Raw genomic sequence first — 24,925 nt, 5'->3', positions numbered from 1 at the left:
AAATGCCCTAATTGGATTAACAAGAAACTTAACGTCCTCTAGCAATTTATTCTTTTTTTTCTTCTTCTTCTTCTTTTTTCTGTAATGTCTACCCCAAAAATCTTAGCTCTCAGCAGGCTTTTTTTTTGTTTTTTGGTTAGATTCTATTTGAGTCCATAATCTTTCACACAAAACTAAAATGCATATAAACATACCTGACACCATTTTCTGGAATACACAGCCTCTGAACTCGTTTAACGGTAGCATCAGCGACAGCAACACAATCAACAAGACACGAACGACTTAAGGTTTCTGCTCTCTCTCTTAGAAAATGTTTCAGTTCTCTCTTTATGATGAGATTAGGTTAGAGAATGTGTCTGATAAAAGCACTTATATAGGGTCGTCTCTACTCATCACCAAGGTTCGACTTGACTATCAAGCAACGATTCACGCAAAAGGAAATAAATAGACTTTAATTGGCTTCAAAAAATTTCTTAATTCACAAGATTTTGAGCCGCAAGGTATAACCTAATTTAAATTCTTATCAAACCTCATAAGTCAATAACTCATGAAATATAACCTAGCATCTAGTGCACCGATCTAAATAGAAATATAACATTTTTTTTCCCTAAAATATGTAAATACATATCTTCAAACATTACGATACTCTGCGATGAGATGATCGTTGAAAAAGACATACATAATAGACGGTTTAAGTTGAATTGTGAAAAAGCACCAAGAGTAATATATGGTTATTTCTTTTCTTAAATAAGGAATCTATCTTCCTCTTTTTTGGGTTATGAATAAGGAATCTATCTTAGATTACACCCAACCATGGGATTAAATTAAACGATAGTTGATCAGAAGTTTCCTAGTCCATCTACATTGTAAATAAACGCTGTTTGGCAGTATTAGTTTGTCCAGTAGGGCCAACAATATACAATGCCAAAATATCCAAGTACGTAACTTGGGCCACGATCTAGATGAATGGTTTGCGTGTATAATCATTCAAATAGAGACTTAAAAATATAAATTCAAGATATAATCAAATAATGCGACAGATAATATTATATATAGTGATATTTTAATTACTAAAAACTCAACAGAATCTTCAACGAGTGCAGAGGATCAGTATATATCTATATAATCCAATAAATTGGATAACTGATATTGTAGTTTGGGATTTATTTTTAGACATGATCTGCTTGATTTTCGTTCTCCACATGCTGTCTCATTAAAATTTAATTTCAAGGATTTAAACTTGACACATTATCATTTAGCAGTAAATTGAGTTTTTATTTTAAGGAATGATGTGTCAAGTCCCTTATATTAAATTTTAATGAGGTGATATGTGCAGAATGAAAATCAAGCAAATCATAGCAGAGAAAATCATACTAGAGGATCCGGATCCTTATTTTTATCCCTCTAGTATTAATTAGATGTGCATAAGTGATGTTTGAGCCTTTGGTAATCGATTAATTATATATGGAGAAAAAATTAGATGCGATATTCATAATATAACAATTTTAATAGCTTTTGTTAGTTTGCTAATAACTTTAAGCGACTTTGCAATCATACCAACTAGCTCTTGATCTAGTGACATATCAACTTCACTAAATATATCACTTGTATTGAAAGAAGTTTATCAAGTTCGAATCACCCTCTCTCTGAATAAGGAAAAAATAATAATTTTGAACTAAACAATTTCAATAAGATATGGTTAATTAACAAAGGAAGAAAACAGGATGATATACAAAGCAGATCATCTTAGGCCTTCAGCTCGCTATTTCCTCACCCGTCATGGTCATCGTGTCGCCATATATAACAAGAATGGAATAATGCCAAGCATGAACAAAGCTATCAAAGGACCAGCAACTGTTAGAAGAAGAAAAATGGCAACGATGAGAAGAACATTTTTTTCCATAGATCCTATTTTTGGAGCACCAGAAGCGTCAGGGGAAGGGGAAGCTTTGACTGGCCTCGGCCTGGATTTTGATTTTGATTTTGATTTTGATTTTGATTTTGATAGTTTGGTTGTGACCTTGATCTCATCATCCGACCCAGAGTGGTTTTCATTGATGCTTGACATAAAATCTTGCTCAGTTTCTTGCATTATGCGATGATCTGTGGGGCTGCATGGATGTAGATCTGCACATGTTTAAACCGTACGTTAATATAATATAATTAGTCACTTTGAAGTTAGGAATATTCAGAGTTCATATAATTTGACATCATATGAAAGAAAGTATATAGAAATCAGTTGAACTTAATAAATCATTGTGCCGGGTATTTTTTAAGGATCAATTAGAAGCTAGCCAAAAATAAAGCACATAGTAATCATGTAGCTAGGAAGTACAGTAGTTTATGCATATATATAGACCTCGTTCGGTGGCTCGACTATTTCAATTTAGTTGAATTAATGTCATGGTTGATGTTTGGTGAACTTATAAATGCCGAGACTGAATGTATTAATTGGACAACAATCCAATCGAGTTTAGAATTTTCATCTAAAGGGGCGAGATGACTCATACTCGATCCCAATCGAGTTTAGGCCAAGCCATCAAATGAGGCTATAGGGTTAAGTTCCTGGAACAATATATATGTATACATTATATCCGTTAATTCTCAATCTCTCAAAAGCATTGAAGTAACAAAAAGAAAATCTTTTGTACAACGAGGTTCAGAAAAAGAACTTACCACGAGGCATGTCAACGACAGAAGTAGGGAGATTCTTTGCAGACGACTCTGTAAGTACACAATCTTGAGAAATAACAAGTCCAATCAAGAAGAAAAGAACCATTGTGGCCTTAATGACAGCCATGGATATAGCCCAGCCAAGTTCCAACCACCCAAAGACACAACGAGAGAGTGATTAAGAACGTAGCTTTTTTGGTGTTAAGAAGGTGCGCATATGATTTGATATTTTGATTCTCTAGGTTCCCGTTATGAAGGAAGTAAATTTGTTCCTTCTTTTGCAAGGTAATCCTAGAGAAAGTGACCTGGCTAAAAGAGGCAATTAAAATATGTGTGGCCATTCCTAGTATGTTATTGCTTGAATCTTGAATAATCTTCTTGCTAATTTGCTAATATGTTTCACTTACAATGACTTTTTGAACAAAAAGTTAGGAATGTTTTAAAACAAAAAAACTTAGCCTTTTTTTTCTTTTCTTAGCCTTTTTTTTTTCTTTTCTTAGCCTTTTTTTTTTCTTTTAAGGACATTAGAATTTTATTCAATTTGTTGAATTCTTCATTTTTTATTTTTCTGGATGTTGGTTACATGATGCATTTTCAATGAATGGAATTCACTTGCAAAGGGCCCACTATGTGGTTTGGATCAATTCTAGGTTCGAGTCCTAGCATCCGTGTAGTGTATGTGTGTTTAATATATTATCGCTCATCTCAATAGGAAATGTCCTAAGATAAAGAATGGAATTCACTTGAGATGAACATAATTCCACTTTTTCATCATTAAAGCGAAGTTTAACAAATTTTTTTTTCGTCTCAAGGATTGCTTACTTAAAACTATTCTCACTTAAACTCGCTTAACACTATTAAAATTGGTAGAATTGCAACCAAAAAAATTATATAAAAGTATATAAAAAAAAGTATCAAAGAAAAAGAGAATTCAAACTTAAAATTTCTTTCAAGAGTTAGTGAAGAAATTATATAAAGATTAGCCGCGAAAACTTATCCACATAAATCATGTGAAGCAAAACTTATCCAAAGAAACCCAATCCAACCCAACATCATCGGGCTTCCCTCTTAGAAATCTGTAAAGCTCCAACAGTGACCGTGCGTATGTGTCTATAAAAGCACACAGGGACTTAGAGTGATAAAGAAAACTGAAATGGCTGAGAACAAAGCAATCATAACCCATCAGCTTCAGTCTGTGAAGCGCGAGTCTGGCAAGTCCTATAGTCAGCTAGCGAAGGAGACAGGCCTCACCAACGTGTATGTTGCTCAGCTTCTGAGGCGCCAAGCTCAGCTCAAGCCTGAAACTGCCCCTAAGTTGCAGGCTGCCCTGCCTGGCCTGCCCCAAGAGCTCATTAAGGAGATGATGATTCCACCCTTGAGGTCCTATGACCCTAATTTGATCCAAGATCCCACTATTTACAGGTGGGTCATCTGAATTTGTGTCCTTTAATTTGTCTTGAGTTTAGGTTCTAACTTCTGATAATCAAATGGGTTTTTGTTTGGGAGTGATGAAAAGCAGTTTGGATGGCTTATACATATGTAATATATAAACCATATTGTTAATTGTTTGTAAGCATTGATTTAAGACTTAAAGACTATGATGAAGGTCTCTGTGGATTATATGGGTTATCATATTGATATTGGTATATTGATGGTGAAGTGGATCTTGTTTTCTTGTGTTAAAATGGATGTGATTGAGGCTAAAAGAAGATACTATTGAACCCAACTTTTTTCCAGCATTTCTTTTCCTGACTGTCTCAAACGGTTTGAGTCCCACAGTATCATGAATCCAATTGGAATGTAAGAGATGTGTAATAATGAAAATATTGATAAAATATATGAAACAATGATGATATTGAAATTCAGTGCAAAGCTGATATTGTTCCTTGGAAGGTGTAATATGCAACACCCGCCATGATAGCCACATTCATTACCTTCATATTTTACAAAGATCTTGATGTTAAGAATAGGTCGAAGGAGCTTACTCTTTCCTCAGAGTTATGAATTATCCTTCTAGCTGGTATGCCTTCCATTTGCTGATTTTCAATTCTGTAGGTTGAATGAAGCAGCTATGCATTTTGGTGAAAGCATCAAGGAGATTATCAACGAGGAATTTGGTGATGGCATGTAAGTTTCATTTTGTGTCTTTGTGTCTTGATTTAAAATGCTATAGAATTACAATAAAGTTTTTGACATACTGGTTCTTGATGAACTTTGCTGAGTTGGTTGTTGCAAAAACTGTTGTGAAATTTGTATATGACATGTTTTAACCAATATACCTGGCTTTAAAAATCTATTTTGGTTTTTTATTTCTTTAACTGATCATTCTTGTTTTACGTATAGTATGTCAGCTATAGATTTCTACTGTTCAGTCGACAAAGTTAAAGGTGTGGATGGCAAGGACCGGGTAGCCATAGTATTTGATGGGAAATATTTGCCTCATTCTGAGCAGGTCAGTTGCTACTGCTGCCTTATTCTGATAGTAACTTGCAGAAAATTAAAATTGAAAAATAAAAAGTTAAGCGAAAAATTGTAGTGAATTAGTAATTTATTGCAGCAGCAGACTTAGAACTTCAATTTTGTTATAGTTTTTCCTAGTTGAAAATACTCAGCTCTAATCTTGAGATGCAACAATGAGCAACATCAAACTAATGCGTGCAAGTTTGACACATCTCAGTTGGCAAAATATACTGCTCATGTGACATATTGCTTTTTCTTTTCTTGTTCTTTTTTCCATATGGTGACAGAGAAGTTAGAAATGGTAAAGCATTAACCTTAGAACTAGGACTATGATTAGATGATAATACTAGGGAGCTGATTTTCTCACTCCTCTTTTATCCACTTACACTCCCTTTGTTAGAAATTGTATGTTCCCACTTCTTTTTGTCCACTTACTCTCCCTTTTTGGTTATAGTAAAAACTATTAAAAAACAAAACGGAGTTTAAGTGGATAAAAAGGAGTGGGAAAATCACCACCCTAATACTAACCTTCTTCATTTGTTCAATTTGGGAAAATTCAAGGCCTGCTGATAAGGCTGGGCCTGTTTAAATTGTTTATTATATTTTTGCTTGTGAAATGCACGTATACTTTCTAGGCCGAGTCACTGAGATTCTAGGCTGACAGTTGAAGAACCTGAAAATTATTTGCCTATATATCTCCTGGCCCTTAGAAATACTGCATACTTTATGTCAATCGGTCTGAGCCCGACATATATTCAGTTAACACCCTTTACTATATTTTTCTTTAATTATGCTTACAATGTTTCATTTCATTGACAGAAGTCAGAGCACATGGTTTCAAGGCTGCATTTGGAATGATAATGTACAGCCTCATGCTTAAGCAGGTGATGTAAACTTTTATCAGTAAACTCCTTGCATTTCCATATAGTTGTTGGTGCTTCCTGGCTGTTTTCTAAACAAAATCTTATTCAGTTGACATGATGTATGATCCTTTATTTAAGTCTGCTCAAAATCTTCAATGTTTATGGACAGAAATTGGAGCACATATTCAAGGCTGCGATGGAAATAATTTACCTCATTCTCAGGCAGGTGTTGTAAACTTATGTCCCCTTTATCAATACACTTCTTGTATTGCTCTGTAGCTGCTAGTGCTTCCTGGCTTTGTTAAATGAAATCTTAGTTTATAGTATGGTGTTGTAAGAAAGTCGGAAGCGCATACTCTGCATGGAAGATAATAAACTTTGTCCCCTCGGTTAATAAATTTTTAGCATTTCCCTATAGTTGATAGTTCCTAGTGCTTTGACATTGAATAAGCAATTAAACTTATAGGAACACGATGTTTTCGATAACGAAGGAAATGTTCACAATATATTCAAGTGGCTAAACGATCTCTGATTTGGATGAAATTGCGCAGAACTTGTATTTATACACTTTCCAAATCTAGTAAAGTGAAATGAAACATTACTTTTTTTACTTTTTTTTTTTTTTTTGTCATCCACAACTTTATACTTGAATGTTGAAACAATCACATCAAATATTTCACCAAAATAGCAAACTAACATATATTACAAATTGATGCCGATGTGTGGGATAAAACATAATAATAAATATACAAATTTATAAATAAACCCAATCTTAGACATGTATTTATAAAAAAACCCAAGCACTATTTAAACATAGAAACACACCCAAAATTAACCCCAAAGTCAACTTTTTGGGTGTGTTTATAAATGAGTTTTGAGTGTGTGTAATGATGGGTTTTGGGTGTGTTTATATGTTTAAATAGTGCTTGGGTTTTTTTATAATTTCAACCCCCAATTTTTGGTGTTTTAGTGAAACTCCCTAATAAATAACCAATGAGAAAACGTTAAGTGCCAAAATAAATAAATTAGTATAGGTGATTTGGTTCGATTTATGCGGTTTTCATATAGACCAAATCGAATCAAACTAAACTGACTATGATTTAGCTTAAAATTACACTTTTTTAGTTTTAAAATCAAATCAAAACCCGTCGTATTAGTTCAATCACGAAAAATGATCAAAATTAATTAATGGTTTATTTTTCTTTCGTTTGTTTTTTATTTTTAGTTTAGATAAGATTGGGGTCCTATAACACTTGGCAGTAATTAGCACAAAGTAAGGGATTTAATCAGCAAAACAAATCAAGAAATTCACGCATTTCTTTATAAATTCAACGCAGCCCACTTAATTTTCCTTTTCTGGAGATGATATCCATTAGAAATATAAAATACAATGAACCAATTTCTGGGCAAGCATGCCAGCTTTGATGCATGCACTATTTTCCTTCCTTTTTTTCCATTTTTTTTTTCTCCTTTTAATTAAAGCCAATTCTCAGGGCTTATAGCCTTATTTAAACCCCACCACCTCTTGGGTTCTCAATCACCCAAAGCATCGGCAAATTAGATCCAAAGCAGCAAATATTTCAGACCACTCAACCATGGCATCTCAAACTTCGCTCTCTCTTCTTTTGGTCACTGTCTTCCTATCAGGTAAGAAAGCATTAGGTTTTTTTTTGTTGGGTTTTTGTTTATGTTATTGTGTATGAAATTAGAATCCTCTATTAATATTTTTTGTGTTAATGTTGTGCTTATAACCAAGTGTTTGGATTTTTTTTATTTTTTTATTGGATACAACCCTAATCTAAACTCAGGGGAGAGGGATTCGAACTTGGGTGTAGAACGGAAAGCACATCCGTTCCGGCTAACTTGGCTAAGCCCATGTTTGGATATTTGAGTTTGGATTTCATTTGTGTTGGTATTAGCACAAGAAAAATAAAATTTTCCTGTTTTTTAGCGTTTATGGTTTATGTTAGGAAAATGATTAAGTTTAGACTTGAAACCAACAGTACGATTTTGATGATCAAGTTGAGGATTCGAACACGTTTTGATATATGATTAACTATTTTAATAACATTTTTTTTGTACTGATTTGGATTTCTTTTTTCCTTTTTTCATGTTTACCATAAAATCATTGAACCTATTCATTTTCCATGACATGCAGGGGCTAATTCAGCTACATTCACATTCACAAACCGTTGCCCCTACACAGTTTGGCCAGGAGCCCTAACTGGGAGTGGTGCACAATTATCTTCAACTGGATTCGAGTTAGCATCAGGCGCTTCCTCATCTTTGGATGTCCCTTCTTCATGGTCCGGCCGCTTCTGGGGCCGGACCCAGTGCTCCACAGATGCCTCAGGAAAATTTATTTGTGGCACCGCAGACTGCGGCTCTGGTCAAGTCGCATGCAATGGTGCTGGTGCAATCCCACCAGCATCGTTGATAGAATTAACTCTGGCCCCGGGCGGAGGGCAAGATTTCTACGATGTTAGTCTCGTTGACGGCTTCAACGTGCCTCTCGAATTAGCCCCACAAGGAGGGTCTGGTGGATGTAGCGCCACAAGCTGCCCAGCTAATGTCAATAGTGTTTGCCCGGCAGAGTTGGCCGTAAAAGGGTCAGATGGCGGTGTGATTGCATGCAAAAGTGCATGTTTGGCTTTCAACCGGCCGGATTATTGTTGCACCGGCACATTCGGGAGCCCTGATACATGCCCTCCTACCGATTATTCAAAGATATTCAAGAGCCAGTGCCCTCAAGCTTATAGTTATGCTTTTGATGATAAAACTAGCACTTTCACATGTACTGGTGGACCTAACTATGCGATCACTTTTTGTCCTTGATAGAATTAAATGTGCCGACAGTAGCGTAAAATAAAAATTACTAGGCAAATACATCATTGCTTATTTCTTGTTACCAAATGCGGTGATTGTTCAATATCGTTGCTTAATACCAAATGCGTGCTCACTATTATTTATTGTGTATAAATTTATGTCATCATGTAAAATTACTCTTTAGTTATTAGGTGGAGGAATGATTTCCTCATGGAAGATTATTCACACAAAAGGAGTTATACTAATTAAGAGCACAATGTCTCTATTGAGTATCATGCCGATTAAATACTTCAAAACCGCGGTTTTTTTTTTCTTCTTTTGTATAAGCGATAGCCTATATTACTTTAAATTAATCTAATTTAGTGCAAAATGAGATTCGAACTTGAATGTAAGAGGACGAACTCAGTACTGCTTTAACCAACTGACCTAACCTATATATGCAATACAAAATCACGTTGTTACTAAATTAAACGCATACCATCTTCAAGATAATTTCACTCTTTATACCACTAGAAAGATCTGACTGTTAATCTTACTCTTAACTTTTTACTCAGGAAAATATATGGGCTAGTGAGAATCAAACCCTTTCATATATGGGCTAGTGAGAAGCAGAAGATGGGCTTATTTTGATCTTCATCATCCAATGCCCAGAAAGTTTGGCCCAACCCAAAATTCCTAAAAACAGAGATAAATACTTCCTCATACCCTTATGCCCTGGCACCCTAAAACCTCATCTGATTTCCTCACTCTCGCTCTCCCTCAGTCCCATTTACCCAAAAATGGTTCAAACCCTAGTCCGAGCCATTGCCATGGCCGCCGCCGCAACCACCACCACCGCCTCTCGCCACTCCACAATCTCTCTCCTCGTACCCAAACGTCTCTTCTCCACATCCAAACTCACCCAACCTCCCTCCGTCCCATCTCTTATACTCGGCCGTCGCTCTCTCGCCCCTCTCTCGCATGCCGTCCGATTCCCCACCGCCACCACCCGGTACACTCCCATCCGCTGCCGGGTGAACCGCTCCGGCGGTTCTTACTCGCCTCTCAACTCCGGTTCAAACTTCAGTGACCGTCCACCCACTGAAATGGCCCCGCTTTTCCCGGGATGCGACTACGAGCACTGGCTCATAGTCATGGACAAGCCCGGAGGTGAGGGTGCTACAAAGCAGCAGATGATCGATTGCTATGTTCAGACCCTGGCTAAAATCCTTGGGAGGTAATGATTCTTTGATTTCGAGTTTGATTAGTAGGAAAATGATGGAAATGTAATCAGGAAAAAAAAAGATTTTCGTATATATCTGAAATGTTTTTGTAGTGTACTTGTTTGAATTTCTTAGTTTAAAAAAAGAAATTTTATTTGTTCGTAGCTGTAATTAAATGTGTTTGCAATTGTAATTGAATAAGCAAATTTTAATGTTTTTGCATCGTGGGTGTTTGTATGCGTTAATCTTTTGTTGTTTTGTTGCTTCTTGTGATCTGACAGCGAGGAAGAGGCGAAGAAGAAAATTTACAATGTGTCCTGCGAGAGGTATTTTGGTTTTGGTTGTGAGATTGACGAGGAGACCTCGAATAAGCTTGAAGGTCAGTGTTTTTAAATTGCATTGATGTTTTAGCTACCTGTTTCTGAGTGATTATACAAACTATTTATATGTGTTTATGTGATCATGAGTGTACATCTCTTTGTTTTCATTCTTTTCAGGCATGCCTGGTGTTCTTTTTGTGCTTCCGGATTCATATGTTGATCCCGAATATAAAGACTACGGGGGTAAGTCTTTTTTAAGGATTTAATGGTTAACCACTTATGCGTCTTCAGATATCATGTTCTCTTATTTAAAACCTCTTGTACTCACAATTGAATAAAGAAGTTTCTTGAAGTAATTTGATTTCCTTATTGAGGTTTTAGTAATTTGAGTTTTTTTACACCTTTGTTCACCCATCCATTTGATAAAATGGCATACGTATTATGCTTTAGAAGATTTTATTCATTGTTTATCTGTCTCAGTGTGATACTTAACATCACAGTGAGAATGGGTTAACCAGAGTGCGAAGGGATTGATTCTGGCTCCCTCAAAGTTATTTTTATAATTCTCAGTCCATCTTGGAGAAGTTAAATAGGCCTTTGAGGCATTATTTAGCTTTGAATGCTAATTTACTTACATTAAATGTCTCTCTTAACTGTTCTGTGCTTCGTATACTTCATGGAGATGCAGATCAGGGGAGATGAAACATATTTTAGGAATTTTTACTCTTGCCTACAGTTTGTTTGGTTTAACGTACATTAGAAGACATCCATACCAAACAGTTTGTTCGGTTTAACTTACATATTTCTTTCTTCCCAGTCCATCTTGGCGAAGCTAATAGCCTTCAATTGGCAATGTCTAGCTTTGAATGCTAATGGACTCATAGCAACTCCCTCCATCCTGTTCTGTTGCTTCTTGTATATATTGGAGTTTCGGAATCATTGGAGTTGATACATTTGGTGACCTTTATCAATATAAAGATATTTTTGCTGACAGTGACAGTTTTCTGGATTTAACAAGAAGTTTTCTTTCCTTAACTCCCAGTCCATCTTGGCAATGCTAATAGCCTTTGGCGATGTCTAGCTTTGAATGCTAATGGACTCATAATAATTCCCTCCATCCTGTTCTGTTGCTTCTTGTATGTTGTGGAGTGTCGGAATCATTGGAGTTGATACATTTGGTGACCTTTATCATTAGAAAGACATCTTTGCTGACAGTTTGCTGGATTTAACAAGAATTTTTCTTTCTTTTAACTCCCAGTCCATCTTGGCAATGCTAGTAGCCTTCGGTGATGTCTAGCTTTGAATGCTAATGGACTCATAATAATTCCCTCCATCCTGTTCTGTTGCTTCTTGGGTGTTGTGGAGTTTCAGAATCATTGGAGTGGATACATATGGTGACAATTTGTGATTTTGATAGTATGATCATCTCAGAGTTGTAAATCTTGTTCGATTTGGTGCCATATACTCTTAATGGTTCATCAACAAGCATTGTTGTCATGAGTATATATTATTGTTTGATTTGGTGCCATATGCATTGTTGCATTGTTTCCTTTTACTACTAAACAGTGTGGCTTCATTGCATGTTCACCCCTATTTTAAAATGATGTCTATTCTTAAATTTATTATTAGTCTCAATTATCCTTGGATTTTCTAAAGGCTTCTTGTTCTTGTAACTAAATATTGTTTACTTTCTTTAATGCAGCTGAGTTATTTGTGAATGGAGAAATTGTTCAAAGGTCACCTGAAAGGCAGAGGAGGGTGGAGCCACAGCCCTCGAGAGCTCAGGACAGACCAAGATACAATGACAGAACCCGATACGTGCGCCGAAGGGAAAATGTGCGGTAAAATGAATGCAAGGCCAGCTATGTACATATACGTATGGTGAAGAAAAAGGTTGTTTGCCTTGGTAGTTGAACTTGTGAGTTGTAACTACGAAATTGGATGATTATTATTTGCTGTTCTCAAACCCTTCAGTTGTTATGGATCTTCAAGGCTTTGAGCAATGCCAAAACTTGAACAAGTTTTATGTATGCAATTTGACACTATATTAGTGCTCTAGAGACCTTTTGGCCCCATATAAATTATTATTTTGCTCCCATGCCCAGTTTTACAGTTTTCTTTGCAATCGATATTTGTTATTCACAAAAGCATTTGCAAAACGGAATGAATTTGAAATTCTCGTGATTGGGGATGAACATTTTCTTTACACAAAAGCATTTGTTATTCATAATTTGTTTTGGCCGAGCATGGAACTCAATTATTTGTTGCAAAAAAAGTTTATATTGTTTTGTTTGAAATACGCTTAAAAAAAGGATTTTAAATATACTCGGTCTATACGCAGAAAACATTGCATAGATAGACATAAGAAATTTTAGTTATATCTCTATGTCTATATTTGCTAGCATTTCCTACTTTAGAACCTCCCAATTTTCTCTTTAATCGCTAAGCTCTTACCAACCAACAACGCATTTTGTATTCCTTTAACGTTCTCTCTCGCTTGAAAGAAAATCAAGTTAATTATAGTATATCTCCTCTATGTTTGAAAATGTCACAAATTCGAATTTTCCCCTTGAGTTGATTAAAACAAATCAATCTATTCCTACAATCTTTAAGTTTTAACTCTCGAGGTTTCATCATCAAGGTAACTCAATTTGATTCCTTTGTGGTTAAGTGTTGCCTAAGAAAACAAGAAACAAATGAGCAATAATACAAATAGAGTTTGTTCCCAATTGATGTGTTACCAAAATAATAAAATCTCAGTATTTTAGATGTCAAGTTTTTTTAGTATAAGCGATAGTCTAAACTAAAAGGGAGGGGGATTTCTCTCACACATACACAACTAAGATGCTATAGGGTTCGAACCTAAAACCTCTTATCTGCAAGTTAAGGCTATTGGACTAGACCCCATTGACTTTAGATGTCAAGTTAAATCCTATTATCTTGTCAATTAATTAACTATTTACTTTTTAGACTCATTTATTTAGAGATTTTCTATTTAAACCCTACACTTCTCTTTGTTCACCTCAATACTTAAATCATTAAGCTGTAAGTTTTATTACAGTGTAAAAAGACAAAAAAGTCATCCAACTTAATACTTAATACTAGTACATCTATTCACACACACCCCATCACTCTACATATTAAGTTTTAGAAAAATACAAATTCCTCACCACTCTTGATATCCTTGAGATTCGATGCATTGAAGCACCGTGTGTGGCTAGACGATTATGTTCCACAACTATAGAAGATTCTTTCCAAGGCTTGAAGAGAAAGATCAGTCGTGACAAAATCTCATGTATACTACAAATACTTTTGCTTCAAACTGATGCCTAGCACAAGAAGAAAATCTCATGTATTTTTGCTTCAAACTGATGCCTTCAAACCGTCCTTAAACTAATGCCTAGCACCTACTTTTGCTTCAAACTTTCACCCCAAACAAAATCTTATGTATACTATAAATATTGTTTAATGATTTAAATATTGAGATGAACAAAGAAAATTGTGGGGTTTAAATAGAAAATCTTTTTTATTTATTATTATTTTTTTTAGCTTGGGATGTATTTAAGGGTAATTTGGAAAGATAGTGGGTTTTTCTTAGAAATTGTGAAATTTTAAATTAAAAGTTGGGGTGAACTTAGAACATGGGGTGAACTAAGAGAAATGTGGGGTTTAAATAGAAAATCTCTTTATTTATGTGTATTTTCGGGAGTAAAGCCACTTTTACATCCTCTTTAAACATCCAGGGGTTGCAAATGTGGTTTTTACTTCAATGGGTAAGATGTATAATTGATTTTGCTCACTTTTGTCCACAATTTCACACTTTTTCTCTTGTAGGCCCCCCACTTGTAAAGATGTAAAAAAGAATGCACATGTGCATCTCACGGTTGTAATGCAAATTTACAATCGTTTACACCTCCTCATTGCAGGTGATTCCAATCACAAATGATGTATATTTAACATATACCTCATTATATAACCTTCCAGCTCTAATGGATAAGATATACCGTGAATTCATGATACCTGATGATTTGGTAACCAATATTATGAAATCCTTTGATGATTAGATTATTCCTATTAATAATAAACAAAATAACAAGTGTTAAAATCCAGGAAATTCTTCCAATAAAAAAAAAGAAAAAAAAGGGAAAATTTCCAACCAAAAATATATATCCAGGAAATGTCAACTGGCCGAAGGGCAAGCCAAACTCGCAGGCTCGCAGCTTTCTTTGTGTCTGAGGATAACTGCCTGCCTCTCTGCTTTTCTTTAGGTTTTCCTCATTTACTCAATTTCTTTGGCCACTTCCGCTTCTTGCTGCTAAGCCCTTCATAAACGCACGCCTCTCTCGGCGCACTGAACTCGCTGCCAGATCTTCGTCCCAAAGGTACAATCTTTACTTGCACCATCTTCTCCTTTTCTACAAAGAGAAACGTTTCTTATATAAGAAACTTGTTTTCTCTTTATTTAGTAATGGAGGTTGCTAATAGAATGTTCGTCTGTAATTTAAACTTGGGTTTAATTGGTTTCTTTTGCCTACCCCACTCCGTTTGGTTTCTGGGAAAACAGAGGAAAGGGAAGGAGAAGTAAAAATGGAAATCTTTTTTCTGGGAAAACGTAGGCAATGCAAAACGTATTGGCTGAGTTAATTGTTTCTTGGTTAGTGAGTGGAGTGTGGAGATTTTAGCTTTCTTCAGTTACATTTTCATTTTGAAATGTAATATGTTTTTTTCGCTTAGTGGTAAATGATAAATTAGATAGCATTATGTTCGTACCCATCTTTTCTAAGATACAATATACACGGATTTTTTTTGTTCTTTTCTTTTTTCATATCCTAAAGTTGTATTCAGTTTAACGAGAGCTCTGAATTTAGGTAGGTTTTGTGTGGTAATGCAGGAAACGACTCATAATATGTATTGCAAATGTGACATGTGTGTATGAGAAAATTCTATTTTAGATTGTTTTTGTATACGAGTTGATTGGATGACATATCTTGATTTAATTCCTACATGATAAATAGGTTTCTTGAGATAGGCGGATGTAATTGACAATGAATTGCTATAATGCACCTAATTCTATCATATATGTTAACAAGGAGACTGAATTTACTTAGGGAAAGAGTAATTTTGTATTTTAAATTGTTTCAGATGTCTCATTGTAAGTTTCAATAGGCCTCACATGTTTTCTTCAAATGTTTATAAAGATGTAAATATTAGCATATAGAAGAATTTTCCAAAGTAAAGATAAGAATACAAATGTTTAGGGTCAGTTGGATTGTTTTAGGGCCCAAATTCCATCTGAACTAAGCACTTCTGCTGGGGGTGGCTTGATGTCATCCTCAGCTTCCAAAACAATATCCCATCTGATCCAAGATTTGGCTAGCTTGGATTGGAACAGGAAGTGAGAGGCCTCAATGGAGCCTCAAGTGCTTGACAGAGGTGGCATTGATGATGACTCACAGTGGTAGAAAAGATTGCGAAGAATACATCATGCAAATCTAGACTTGAGCTGTCAAAATTAGTGATGAGAAGATTGAGAATAGAGAGGGTGTGGTTGATTGAGCCGTTGTAGGTTTTAGAGAGCTGAATGAAGGGTTAGGGTTTTGAGGTTCACTAAGGATCCTGTGGGTGCATGCCCACTGTAGTGAAAAGAAGCCTCTAGTGTTATAATATAGAATATATGTTTGGTGAGGTTTTTCTTTTCATAAGTTTTATGTAAAATGTATATCCATCCAGATTTGATTGGGTTTCCAGCACTCAAACCTGACAACCAAACCAAAATTATTAGGATCCTGATAATCGCATCTACTGCTGAGCAAAAATAAAGGGAAACCAAGCAAATTTGACCATATCTGGTCGGGCAGGTTGGTTTTCTCAGACAGATGGACAGACCTAGATTAGATTACTAAGTTTTTCGTATGTATAACAGATTGCTTGTTGACTATCTTGCCATCTTTGTCTCCTTATACTGAATTCTAGATGTAATGGAAACACTGAACGCTTTAAATTTATTACCCTGTTGTAAGGGTGACCATTTCTCTAGTTAATAGTATTAAGTTAAAATGGCTCTTTCAGTTGTTATGGGGTACTAATTTAATTTTCATTACAAAGTTGTGAACTGAATTTTTGTAAATGGATTAGAGATGTTGCAGAAATGTTGAAAGGAAGTTGTCTTATTGAATGTAAAAGAAGTGAAAGTGCTAGTATAATGCGATTTACAGTAACATACAGAAAGGCCCACAGGTAGTTTCCAATTGGAGTTGTTGTCTTTGATTACATAGTAGTCACAATGGAGTGCAGATCGTGCTTGTTATCCTGCATTTAGCTTACCAATTTGTCACATGATACTGATACACAATTAGATAACACATAATGAGGAAAAAAAGAAGAAGCACATGTGCTTCACTTGTTTGCATGATGTTATAATTTCTTAACCTATTCCAGTCTTCTTTGTAGTCTACAATTTGGTTGCAACTATTTTACCATGCTATTCTGCATTGTAGTCAGAGGGACTAAAATTTGTTGATCCACATGGTGTTTGACTAATATCACATGCGTTTTTCTTTTTCTTGGTGCAGCAATATTCACTTTGACATATCCATCACAGTACTGGTTAACTGTTCCCCATGCTCTATTAGAACCTCAGAATTGTTTCACTGAATTTATATTGGGCAAGATGAGCACATCTAGTCGGCTACAAGAAAAGAACAGAAAAAGTAGTGGGATTTCCCTGCATCATGATGAAGAAAGTGCTGCTAGGACAAGGCCTTTCAGCTGTGAAGAGATTATGCTTAGGAGGAACAACAAAAAGTTATGTGATAATGCCATTGATCTAAGGAATATACCAAGGGAATCTATTGTTGAAAATGTTTCAGATCGTTTTGAATCTGAAAGGGATTACGGACACCATAAAGATTTACCCCCTTTTGTTGAAAAATCTGTCTCAGACGAAGCTGTGAAGGCAAGTTCCAGAAAGAAAGAAACATATAATTCCAAGAGTGCTAAAACAGAAGTTGATTTTGCTAAAGGGAAAGATAGAGGAGGCCATGAGTCCGAAAGCTTGAAGGATAAACCGAAGAAAGATACAAGAACTGAAGCGAAAGGAGGAAAAACTGAAAAACAAGTACACAGCAGAAAAAAAGTTGACGAACACTCAATTGATAACTTTCCAAGTGAATCTGTGAAGAAGCATTCAAGGGACTCAAAAGGAAAGGAGAGACATGGGGACCTAAGTAGAGGAAACTCTGAACGAGAAAGCAAGAGAAAATACCAGAATGGAAATGAGGACAAAATTAGAGACAGAAATGCTCCAAAGAAACACGATCCAGGGAAACATCATCTTGTAGAAGTTTCAGAGAGAAAGGAGAGGAAAGAACCGTCAAAATCACGTTTGGAAAAATCAAGGCTAAAAAGGGGACGGTCAAGAAGTAGAGACCGTGAGGATGGACATGGATTTAGATCTGTCTCACCAAGGGCACAAAAGTATACATCTCATAATTTAGGGATGCGCAGCGAGATACATGTGCTCAAAGATAGATCTGAAAGACAGCATTCCGATATTGACAGGAGCAGAGTATCTAGTAATGGCTCAAGTAGCCACTATCGGCGACATGGTGTGCCTGTGAATAGGCTTGGTGGCTATTCACCGAGGAAGAGAAGAACTGAGTCTGCTATTAAGACTCCATCCCCACCTGATCGTTCACCTGAAAAGAAAAGAGCCAGGTGGGATCATCCCCCTACAGCGACTGACAAGGTATTATCTGGTTCAGTTGCTTCTCTTTTTAATTCATCAAACAGTAATATGTCCTCAAATGTACATGAGATGGCCATTGCTGTTGCTGTTGCTTCGGCTACTAGGAAATCTATTTCTGGGGCTTCTCCTAATTCTTTATTGTCTAAGAAGAATGCTTCCATTGACTCTGTACAACTAACACAAGCTACTCGGCCTATGAGGAGGCTTTGTGTAGAAAATGTTCCATCTTCAACCTCTGAGAACACTTTAGTGGAATCTCTTAATAATTTTTTGTTGTCTTCGGGTGTCAACCATATCCAAGGAACACGACCATGCATTAGTTGTTCGGTAAGCGTAATAATTTTGAGCATGTAATGTTTATCCTTGTGATACATGCAAGTATGACTTAGGGATGAGGCGTGCTTTAACTATTTTAACTGCAGATTAACAAAGAAAAGGGTCAAGCTGTTGTGGAGTTTCTTACGCCTGAAGATGCTTTGGCTGCTCTATCATTTGACGGCAGTGACTTCTCTGGTTCCATTCTTAAAATAAGGCGCCCTAAAGACTTTGTTGAAGTGGCTGTAAGAATGATAATTCTCACCTTTTATTTCTCATCTCACCTTTTCTTTTCTTATCTCATTGTTGCTTTATACCATTTTCTGTTGCTTGTTGGTTGTATGATCTTTTCCTTTTGATATATGACCTACTAAGTTATGTTGCTCGAAGTTGATATTCTTCTTTTAGATGGTCAACGTATTTTTCTCTGTTTATTTGTTGAATAATGCATTCACCTACTGTGGAATCCTTGTCTTAACTTGCTGATTTGTTGTAATTTTTTAATTATTTATTACATGTCTTAGGGGCGACTATTAATCTACACTATGATTTGGTCTAATTGTCTTCTTACTTATCAAATTTGTTCAATCAAAGTCCAAGTCCAACTGAATCATGGTCCAACTGTTATCCATCTGCTGCCACACAACAGAGCAGAAGCCTTTTCAATTCTCGCTTACCTTGATTGAAAAAGGTGTTTCCCAGGTTGCCCAAAAATTCAGCAAAAACGAACTTTTTTCTGCAGTAAAATTTGGACCTCGAGCCCTAATTGACTAGGTGGTTATAGAGAGGGGTCAAAGGTCTATAGAAAGCCTACAGCCCCATAAGTCAGCATGCCGTGTCAAATCCTAAGTTCCTGACCAATGGTTTCTTCCCAGGAGAATTCTTTATAAAAAAAAAAACAGAACAGATGGCATGATTGTAGAGTGACATGCCTTTTGCCATTTATTGGACAATAGTTAGGCAGGATAAATGGCTAGTCTGTAAGTGACAAAACTCCCTCTTTCCCTGCTTTCCGAGTTAAAGAAACAAATTTTTCCAAATAGCTTTCCAATTTTATGTTCTTTACTTTGTTCACCATATGAGTTTTCTGTCGGCAATTCCATGTTCTATGAATAGGCACTGATTCAGGATAATATGTGGTCACAAAAGCATGTGTAGTACAAATTTTGAATATGTTGACTACTTCATAAGCACACAATTTAGCATGTGTAAAATTATTTTTTATATGAATGGCTTTGCAAATTACACGATCTAACAAAGTGATAATTTTAATTCTTGTTTGACCTTTTATTGTTTTAATACAAACTTCCCTCATCCTTCATTTCTTTATGAAATGGGAGGGATGGAGGTATTCCAATGCAAGAAAATGCGTAGCATTGAATATCTGATTGAATCTATCATGTTCTTGAGTCCCTGGTCTTTGCACGTTCGCTAGATGATGGAGTTGGCCGTAGACACCCATTCTTAGGACTAGGATTGGTTCTTAGCTGTAAAATTTTATATGGTTGTATTATTGTTGTACTTCGAAAGCAGAATCAAGGTTGTTTGTTAAATTTAACATTGGGATATGTTACTGTAGGTTCACAAGCTCTCTATTGTACATGGAATAATGTCTTTGTCCTGTTACACAAGAATTTTTCTGACTGTCATGTTGGAATCTCTTAAATAGGATGTTTATGTTGGGTGTGTCGTAATTCACATTCAGGGCGATGATGAAGCTGACTCCTAAATAAGAAGATTTCCAGGTGTAGTGACAAGTTTGATGTGCTTGCAGCTTCTTCTCTCGATTTGGATTTGGGTTACTGATCTAGGCTTAAACAGTAATATTTAATGACATGGAGTACAGTGTTTGCTTTATTTGGCATTTAACATATAATTTGCATGTAATATAGTCTTTTAGGACACTGGGTCTCATTCCCAGTGGTATTATCTGCAACTTGAATTTTCTGATGGATGTGCTTGACTTAAGTCAATTTAAGCATCAGTCATGATATGCTTTCATCCTTTTTGCAATTAGCATGTTGTAATATGCTTCTTGTGTAGTGTTTTTGAAACTTTTTTGAAATCTTAGCATCACCAGACATGATAGAAACAAGGAACACGCTAGACGAGTATGAGCTTCATGCTGTCACCATGGGTAGTTCTTTGCTTGATTGTTTAGTTAGTACAAATACCATTATGGGCTCAAGATGAATAGATGGAAGCCATCCAGTTTTCTAGCCAATCTAGAGACGCCCTATTTTAACGTTAGGAAGTGGGACAGAGAGAGATACTAAACAGTTAGAGATAAAATCAAGTTCTGTGGTGATTTTCATGTGTCTCTCTTTCATGTTGAATATAAGCATTCGTCCTTTCCATGTTGCCTCTTTGTTGCATGCCTGCATGAGAAAAAACTTATCTGGCCAAAAGTTCTCCCACAGTCTTTATGTGCTTTCTCTCTGGTCTATTGGCTCTTTAGCTTCTCATGGATGCGCTGTATTCTATTGTTAGAGATATAACACTTGTAGCAATTTCCTTGAAAGTCAGAAGGTTCTATAGTTTAATTATTTTATTTTATTTTTACATTAACAATTTATTGAAATTAGCTTCACTTTAAATTATTAACCTTGATGACATATGCTATCTGTTAATGCTTATTGGTATTCTTGGAAAAAAAATTGATGATCTCTTTGTATTGACTCTGTCAAGAAAGCTGAGAGCCTAGGATTGAGGACAGATTTCAGAATCGGACCTAGCACAGTTTCCTTCTTTCAATTTTAATTACATGGTTTCCTACTCGGAATGAATTAATGGGTCAAAGATAAAAGACTGCATTGAGTTTTGCTTATCATTCCACTTTTTCGAATTTGAATCTGAATTGAGATTGTCATAAATGATATTTTCTGGATTTGGGTGGATCCAATCCAATTAAAATCCAAATATGATAAACAAATTAATTACAATGAAACTTATTTATGTATGTTTTCTTTTGGATAATAAGTGCTTTAAATAAAAAGACATAAGTGAAAAAGCTTTGATTTCATTAATTCTTACTTTTAGTACAATCTGGTTATACTCTTCTATGCTGCAAGCTTAACTTTATTTGGTTAAACTACTTTCTATTACTGCTTTGCAAATTCTGAGGTATGTTGTGCTTACTATCCATGGAGCAGGTTTTCAGACAGTTGCTATTTTCATGCAGACTGGTGACCCAGATGAATCAATGGCTGTGGTTGAGACAATTAGTGATGTTGTGAAGGATTCACCCAACAAGGTAAGCTGGTGATGCAACATATAGTAATTGTACATGTAATTTCTGCTACAATTAGTTTAAGACCACTGTGCATGCACTTCCTCACGAATTCAGGGTAGTGGAGAACTAGTTTTGTTAGTTGGTCACATCATCATCCAGGCTTTGTTCTTATAGATTTGTCCTTGCTTTATTCTCTACATCATTGATAGACTGGGATTCTAACTAAGCTTAAGTAGTTCATCTGTTGCATGCTACTTTTAAGAGATCAGGGTCTTTTGATGTTATTTATCCTCCACCTGATTTTCTCAATAGTGAAAGCTTTTTGCTTCCTGTAATGTTTTAGTAAACATAAAATTTTAAGGTAGCGAAAAGGACTCAATCCTTGTGCATCACCTTTATGGTTCATGATCCTTATATTCTTGTTGATTAATCTTGCAATATTGCAAAGTTGCTTTTTATCCTTAAAGATGACTGCAAAATTGCAAACTTCTGTTTTCTAATACAGGGAGATTATCATAAGTTTATAACTGCATGGGGAACCTGATAGGTACTTGTAAATACCTAACGAATGACAGAAATCTTTTTTCTGTCCCTACTTTTGGTAACCATCTTATGCCATGCCTTGGAAATAATCTACGGCACTTATAAATATATTTGGATATAACTCCTTATTAGTGAAATCAAATATATTTGTGAAGATAATAACACAATATGGCATCAAGACAACGTTTTTCTACCTCTCTTTCTCTCAGAGGCTGAAGAGTCTCTAGTGCGTACCCAGAGGCTATTTAAGTATCCATGAAAAGACCTATGTGTAGACTCGTATTGTTGCATCAATTTTGCTCCAGAGACATCATAGACCCTTTTTCTTGTGATGTCTAGCATCTAGGTTCTACTAATATATGCAAGCTTCTTAGTTTATGAAGATTGATATTATCTTGTTCTTTGATTCCACACTACATCTCAATGTTGTGATATGCTACTTGCCTTTGTTGTTATCCGGAAATTCATTAATTTTTCTTTTTTCATTTTCCCCTTTTTTATGCAGATTTTCATTGGTGGAATTTCAAAGTCTCTTTCATCAAAAATGGTAATATGACACGATGTTTATGATGCAAATAGTTCTCTTTTCCCACCAAAAATTCATCTCCTCTTTTCATTTTCTTTTCCTATGTTCATCCATCAACTTTAGTGACTAGGCCTTTTATGCTGCTTTTCCAGCTTATGGAGATCATTAGTGTCTTTGGACCTTTGAAGGCATACCATTTTGAGGTCAATGAGGAACTTAATGAATCATGTGCTTTTCTGGAGGTAATAAAGCACATTTATGGCTCAAGTTAGTTTTTGTTTCTAGTATATTCTTTGTAAACGTTATGTGTTAATTTTTGGTAACAGCATCAGTTTTATCTGCCTTTGTTTGAAATACTGTTGTTCTTATACATTTATTTGGAAGAGAAGCATGCGTTTTAGTGTTTACCACTGTTGATTCAGAGCTGTATATTGCACTCTTTTTCCTATTCATAAATCAATTCCCCCTCACCATTGTTTTCCTAATGACATCTGGATGCTGCATCAGTATGTAGACCAGTCGGTTACTCTCAAAGCGTGTGCAGGTCTGAATGGTATGAAATTGGGTGGAAGAGTGCTAACTGCAGTTCAAGCAATTCATGATGCACCATCCTTGGTACAAAGACCACCCTCTTCCCTTTTCAAACAACTTTCGATATTTGATTGCTTGACCCCGTTTGTTATTTTACTTGGAGATGTGTACTGATGGAAGAATCGACATATTGTAGGAAAATGGAAATGTGTCATTACATGAGATCCCAGAATATGCAAAGCCACTTCTCAAACAACCTTCGCAGGTCCTAAAGCTCAGAAACGTGGTATGCTGTCATGCTTGATTTTATGTTTAATTTATTTAGGAAAATCGACAGTTAGTAAGAAGTACAGTTTATATGGATCAGTTTATTATTATTTTTCCTAATCTTTTTTTCCTTAATGTGAACTAGTTAAATCTGGAGCACATTTCACTACTATCTGAACCAGAGGTAGAAGAAGTTCTGGAAGATGTGCGATTAGAGTGTGCCAGGTCCCAGAGAATTTCATTTTCAGTTTTTGTTTTTGTTTTCTTTATAAATTATACTTGAGTAAATCTTAAAGCCCTTCAATTATGCAGGTTTGGAGCTGTCAAATCTGTAAAAGTTGTCAAGCATTGCAACAATTATGTCACCACGGGGGTATTTGAAGCCTTCAATGATGCAGAATCTGGGGGGTACCAGAACATCTTAGAGTCCGAACAAAAGGGAGCAAAAACAGATACTTTGGAAGAACATATTGATAACAAGTTCGTGGAGTTTCCTAGCAATGCCAAAGAAGTTAAAGAAGAAGAAGTTAAAGAAGATGAAGTTACCAAAGGTAACTGCTTTAGTGTAACTTCTTTAGATGATGAGCCTACAGATGATTTTATGGAGGAAAAATCATGTAAAATGGGTCAATTTGGTGAAGATATCGAAATCAAAGGAAGCGAGAACCCATCTAACAGGGTTCCTGAGCAACTCCACAACCAACTGAACAGCACGAAAGATGCTTCCGAATACTATGATGATAAAGCTACTGAAGCTATTGAAATAAATGACTTAAGTTTGGAAAACAAATTAATGGCTGAAGAAGAGGGATCAACTCAAGAGGAAGCTGATGGTGAGAAACTAAGAAGTTTTGCTGGAAAGGACTTTAGTTTGGGAACAGAGTCGGATGGTAATGAGAAGATTGAAATTAAGGAACAGAATCATGGGAAGGAGCATGATTATGATCTTGGAAGCATATTTGAGCCAGGGTGTGTTTTTGTGGAGTTTGGAAGAATAGAAGCCTCTTTAATGGCAGCACATTGTTTACATGGACGGGTTTTTGAGGATCGGATTGTGACAGTGGAATACATTTCACTTGATCATTACAGGGCTCATTTCAAAATTGAGTATGTTTGATTGCTATTGACAATGCTCGTGTTGTAATGACATGTTACCCATTTAGGCAGGCTTCATGATCGAACTATGCTGGTGTCTCCGTAGTCAACATTTTCCAGCCCTGTTAACATGTTATCTTTGAGCTTTGGCCATGACATGTATGGGCATTTTATTAGAGTTTGACCAGGTTGAGGATGCTGAAATCTTATTAAAAAGATTCAGTTTGATGTTTAATCTAACCGGTGCTTCGTTCCAGAGTATGAAGTGAAATGTGAAACGGGTACGATGCCCTTTGTTAAAGCCTTACAGTAATGAGGATGATTA

General features: G+C 35.8%; 4 protein-coding genes across 5 annotated transcripts; all 4 read left to right on the top strand.

Annotated features, from left to right (window-relative positions):
* Positions 1-3,730: 3,730 nt before the first annotated feature.
* CYN (cyanase) lies at positions 3,731-6,413 on the top strand. The gene is made up of 5 exons (XM_008225932.2): positions 3,731-4,095; positions 4,729-4,800; positions 5,017-5,125; positions 5,953-6,017; positions 6,166-6,413. The coding sequence occupies exons 1-4, from the start codon at positions 3,827-3,829 to the stop codon at positions 5,989-5,991; spliced, it is 489 nt and encodes a 162-aa protein (XP_008224154.1). The 5' UTR covers positions 3,731-3,826; the 3' UTR covers positions 5,992-6,017; positions 6,166-6,413.
* A 1,044-nt stretch (positions 6,414-7,457) lies between these two features.
* LOC103323910 (thaumatin-like protein 1) lies at positions 7,458-8,909 on the top strand. The gene is made up of 2 exons (XM_008225931.3): positions 7,458-7,643; positions 8,155-8,909. The coding sequence occupies exons 1-2, from the start codon at positions 7,592-7,594 to the stop codon at positions 8,829-8,831; spliced, it is 729 nt and encodes a 242-aa protein (XP_008224153.2). The 5' UTR covers positions 7,458-7,591; the 3' UTR covers positions 8,832-8,909.
* Positions 8,910-9,532: 623 nt separating this feature from the next.
* Positions 9,533-12,442, top strand: LOC103323931 (multiple organellar RNA editing factor 2, chloroplastic). The gene is made up of 4 exons (XM_008225955.3): positions 9,533-10,038; positions 10,306-10,403; positions 10,522-10,587; positions 12,047-12,442. Exons 1-4 carry the CDS (start codon positions 9,602-9,604, stop codon positions 12,187-12,189), a joined length of 744 nt encoding a protein of 247 aa, XP_008224177.3. The 5' UTR covers positions 9,533-9,601; the 3' UTR covers positions 12,190-12,442.
* Positions 12,443-14,534: 2,092 nt separating this feature from the next.
* LOC103323909 (RNA-binding (RRM/RBD/RNP motifs) family protein) lies at positions 14,535-24,901 on the top strand. Of its 2 annotated transcripts, none has more exons than XM_008225929.2 (10): positions 14,535-14,726; positions 16,917-18,418; positions 18,514-18,651; positions 21,588-21,659; positions 22,687-22,728; positions 22,860-22,949; positions 23,215-23,322; positions 23,435-23,524; positions 23,651-23,730; positions 23,818-24,901. In XM_008225929.2, exons 2-10 carry the CDS (start codon positions 17,015-17,017, stop codon positions 24,620-24,622), a joined length of 2,829 nt encoding a protein of 942 aa, XP_008224151.2. In that variant the 5' UTR covers positions 14,535-14,726; positions 16,917-17,014; the 3' UTR covers positions 24,623-24,901. The 2 variants fall into 2 exon arrangements, with proteins under 2 accessions (XP_008224151.2, XP_008224152.2); XM_008225930.2 differs by having other exon boundaries at positions 14,537-14,726; positions 16,917-18,091.
* The last annotated feature ends 24 nt before the right edge of the window (positions 24,902-24,925 follow it).

The sequence above is a fragment of the Prunus mume genome, linkage group LG2 (assembly GCF_029339155.1).
Source record: "Prunus mume cultivar Tortuosa linkage group LG2, ASM2933915v1, whole genome shotgun sequence".
NCBI classification, from domain to species: domain Eukaryota; kingdom Viridiplantae; phylum Streptophyta; class Magnoliopsida; order Rosales; family Rosaceae; genus Prunus; species Prunus mume.
This window is presented reverse-complemented; position numbering and strand designations above follow the sequence as displayed.

What these genes read in the sequence shown, in the direction of transcription:
- LOC103323910 (XM_008225931.3), top strand. Translation starts at nt 7,592, where the DNA reads ATGGCATCTCAAACTTCGCTCTCTCTTCTTTTGGTCACTGTCTTCCTA. An exon ending in GGTCACTGTCTTCCTATCAG is followed by an intron (nt 7,644 to 8,154) that starts GTAAGAAAGCAT and finishes CATGACATGCAG; the next exon opens with GGGCTAATTCAGCTACATTC.
- LOC103323909 (XM_008225929.2), top strand. Translation starts at nt 17,015, where the DNA reads ATGAGCACATCTAGTCGGCTACAAGAAAAGAACAGAAAAAGTAGTGGG. An exon ending in AAGACTTTGTTGAAGTGGCT is followed by an intron (nt 18,652 to 21,587) that starts GTAAGAATGATA and finishes ATTTTCATGCAG; the next exon opens with ACTGGTGACCCAGATGAATC. An exon ending in TCCTAAAGCTCAGAAACGTG is followed by an intron (nt 23,525 to 23,650) that starts GTATGCTGTCAT and finishes AATGTGAACTAG; the next exon opens with TTAAATCTGGAGCACATTTC.
- CYN (XM_008225932.2), top strand. Translation starts at nt 3,827, where the DNA reads ATGGCTGAGAACAAAGCAATCATAACCCATCAGCTTCAGTCTGTGAAG. An exon ending in CAAGATCCCACTATTTACAG is followed by an intron (nt 4,096 to 4,728) that starts GTGGGTCATCTG and finishes TCAATTCTGTAG; the next exon opens with GTTGAATGAAGCAGCTATGC. An exon ending in ATTTGCCTCATTCTGAGCAG is followed by an intron (nt 5,126 to 5,952) that starts GTCAGTTGCTAC and finishes TTTCATTGACAG; the next exon opens with AAGTCAGAGCACATGGTTTC.
- LOC103323931 (XM_008225955.3), top strand. Translation starts at nt 9,602, where the DNA reads ATGGTTCAAACCCTAGTCCGAGCCATTGCCATGGCCGCCGCCGCAACC. An exon ending in GACCTCGAATAAGCTTGAAG is followed by an intron (nt 10,404 to 10,521) that starts GTCAGTGTTTTT and finishes CATTCTTTTCAG; the next exon opens with GCATGCCTGGTGTTCTTTTT. An exon ending in CGAATATAAAGACTACGGGG is followed by an intron (nt 10,588 to 12,046) that starts GTAAGTCTTTTT and finishes TCTTTAATGCAG; the next exon opens with CTGAGTTATTTGTGAATGGA.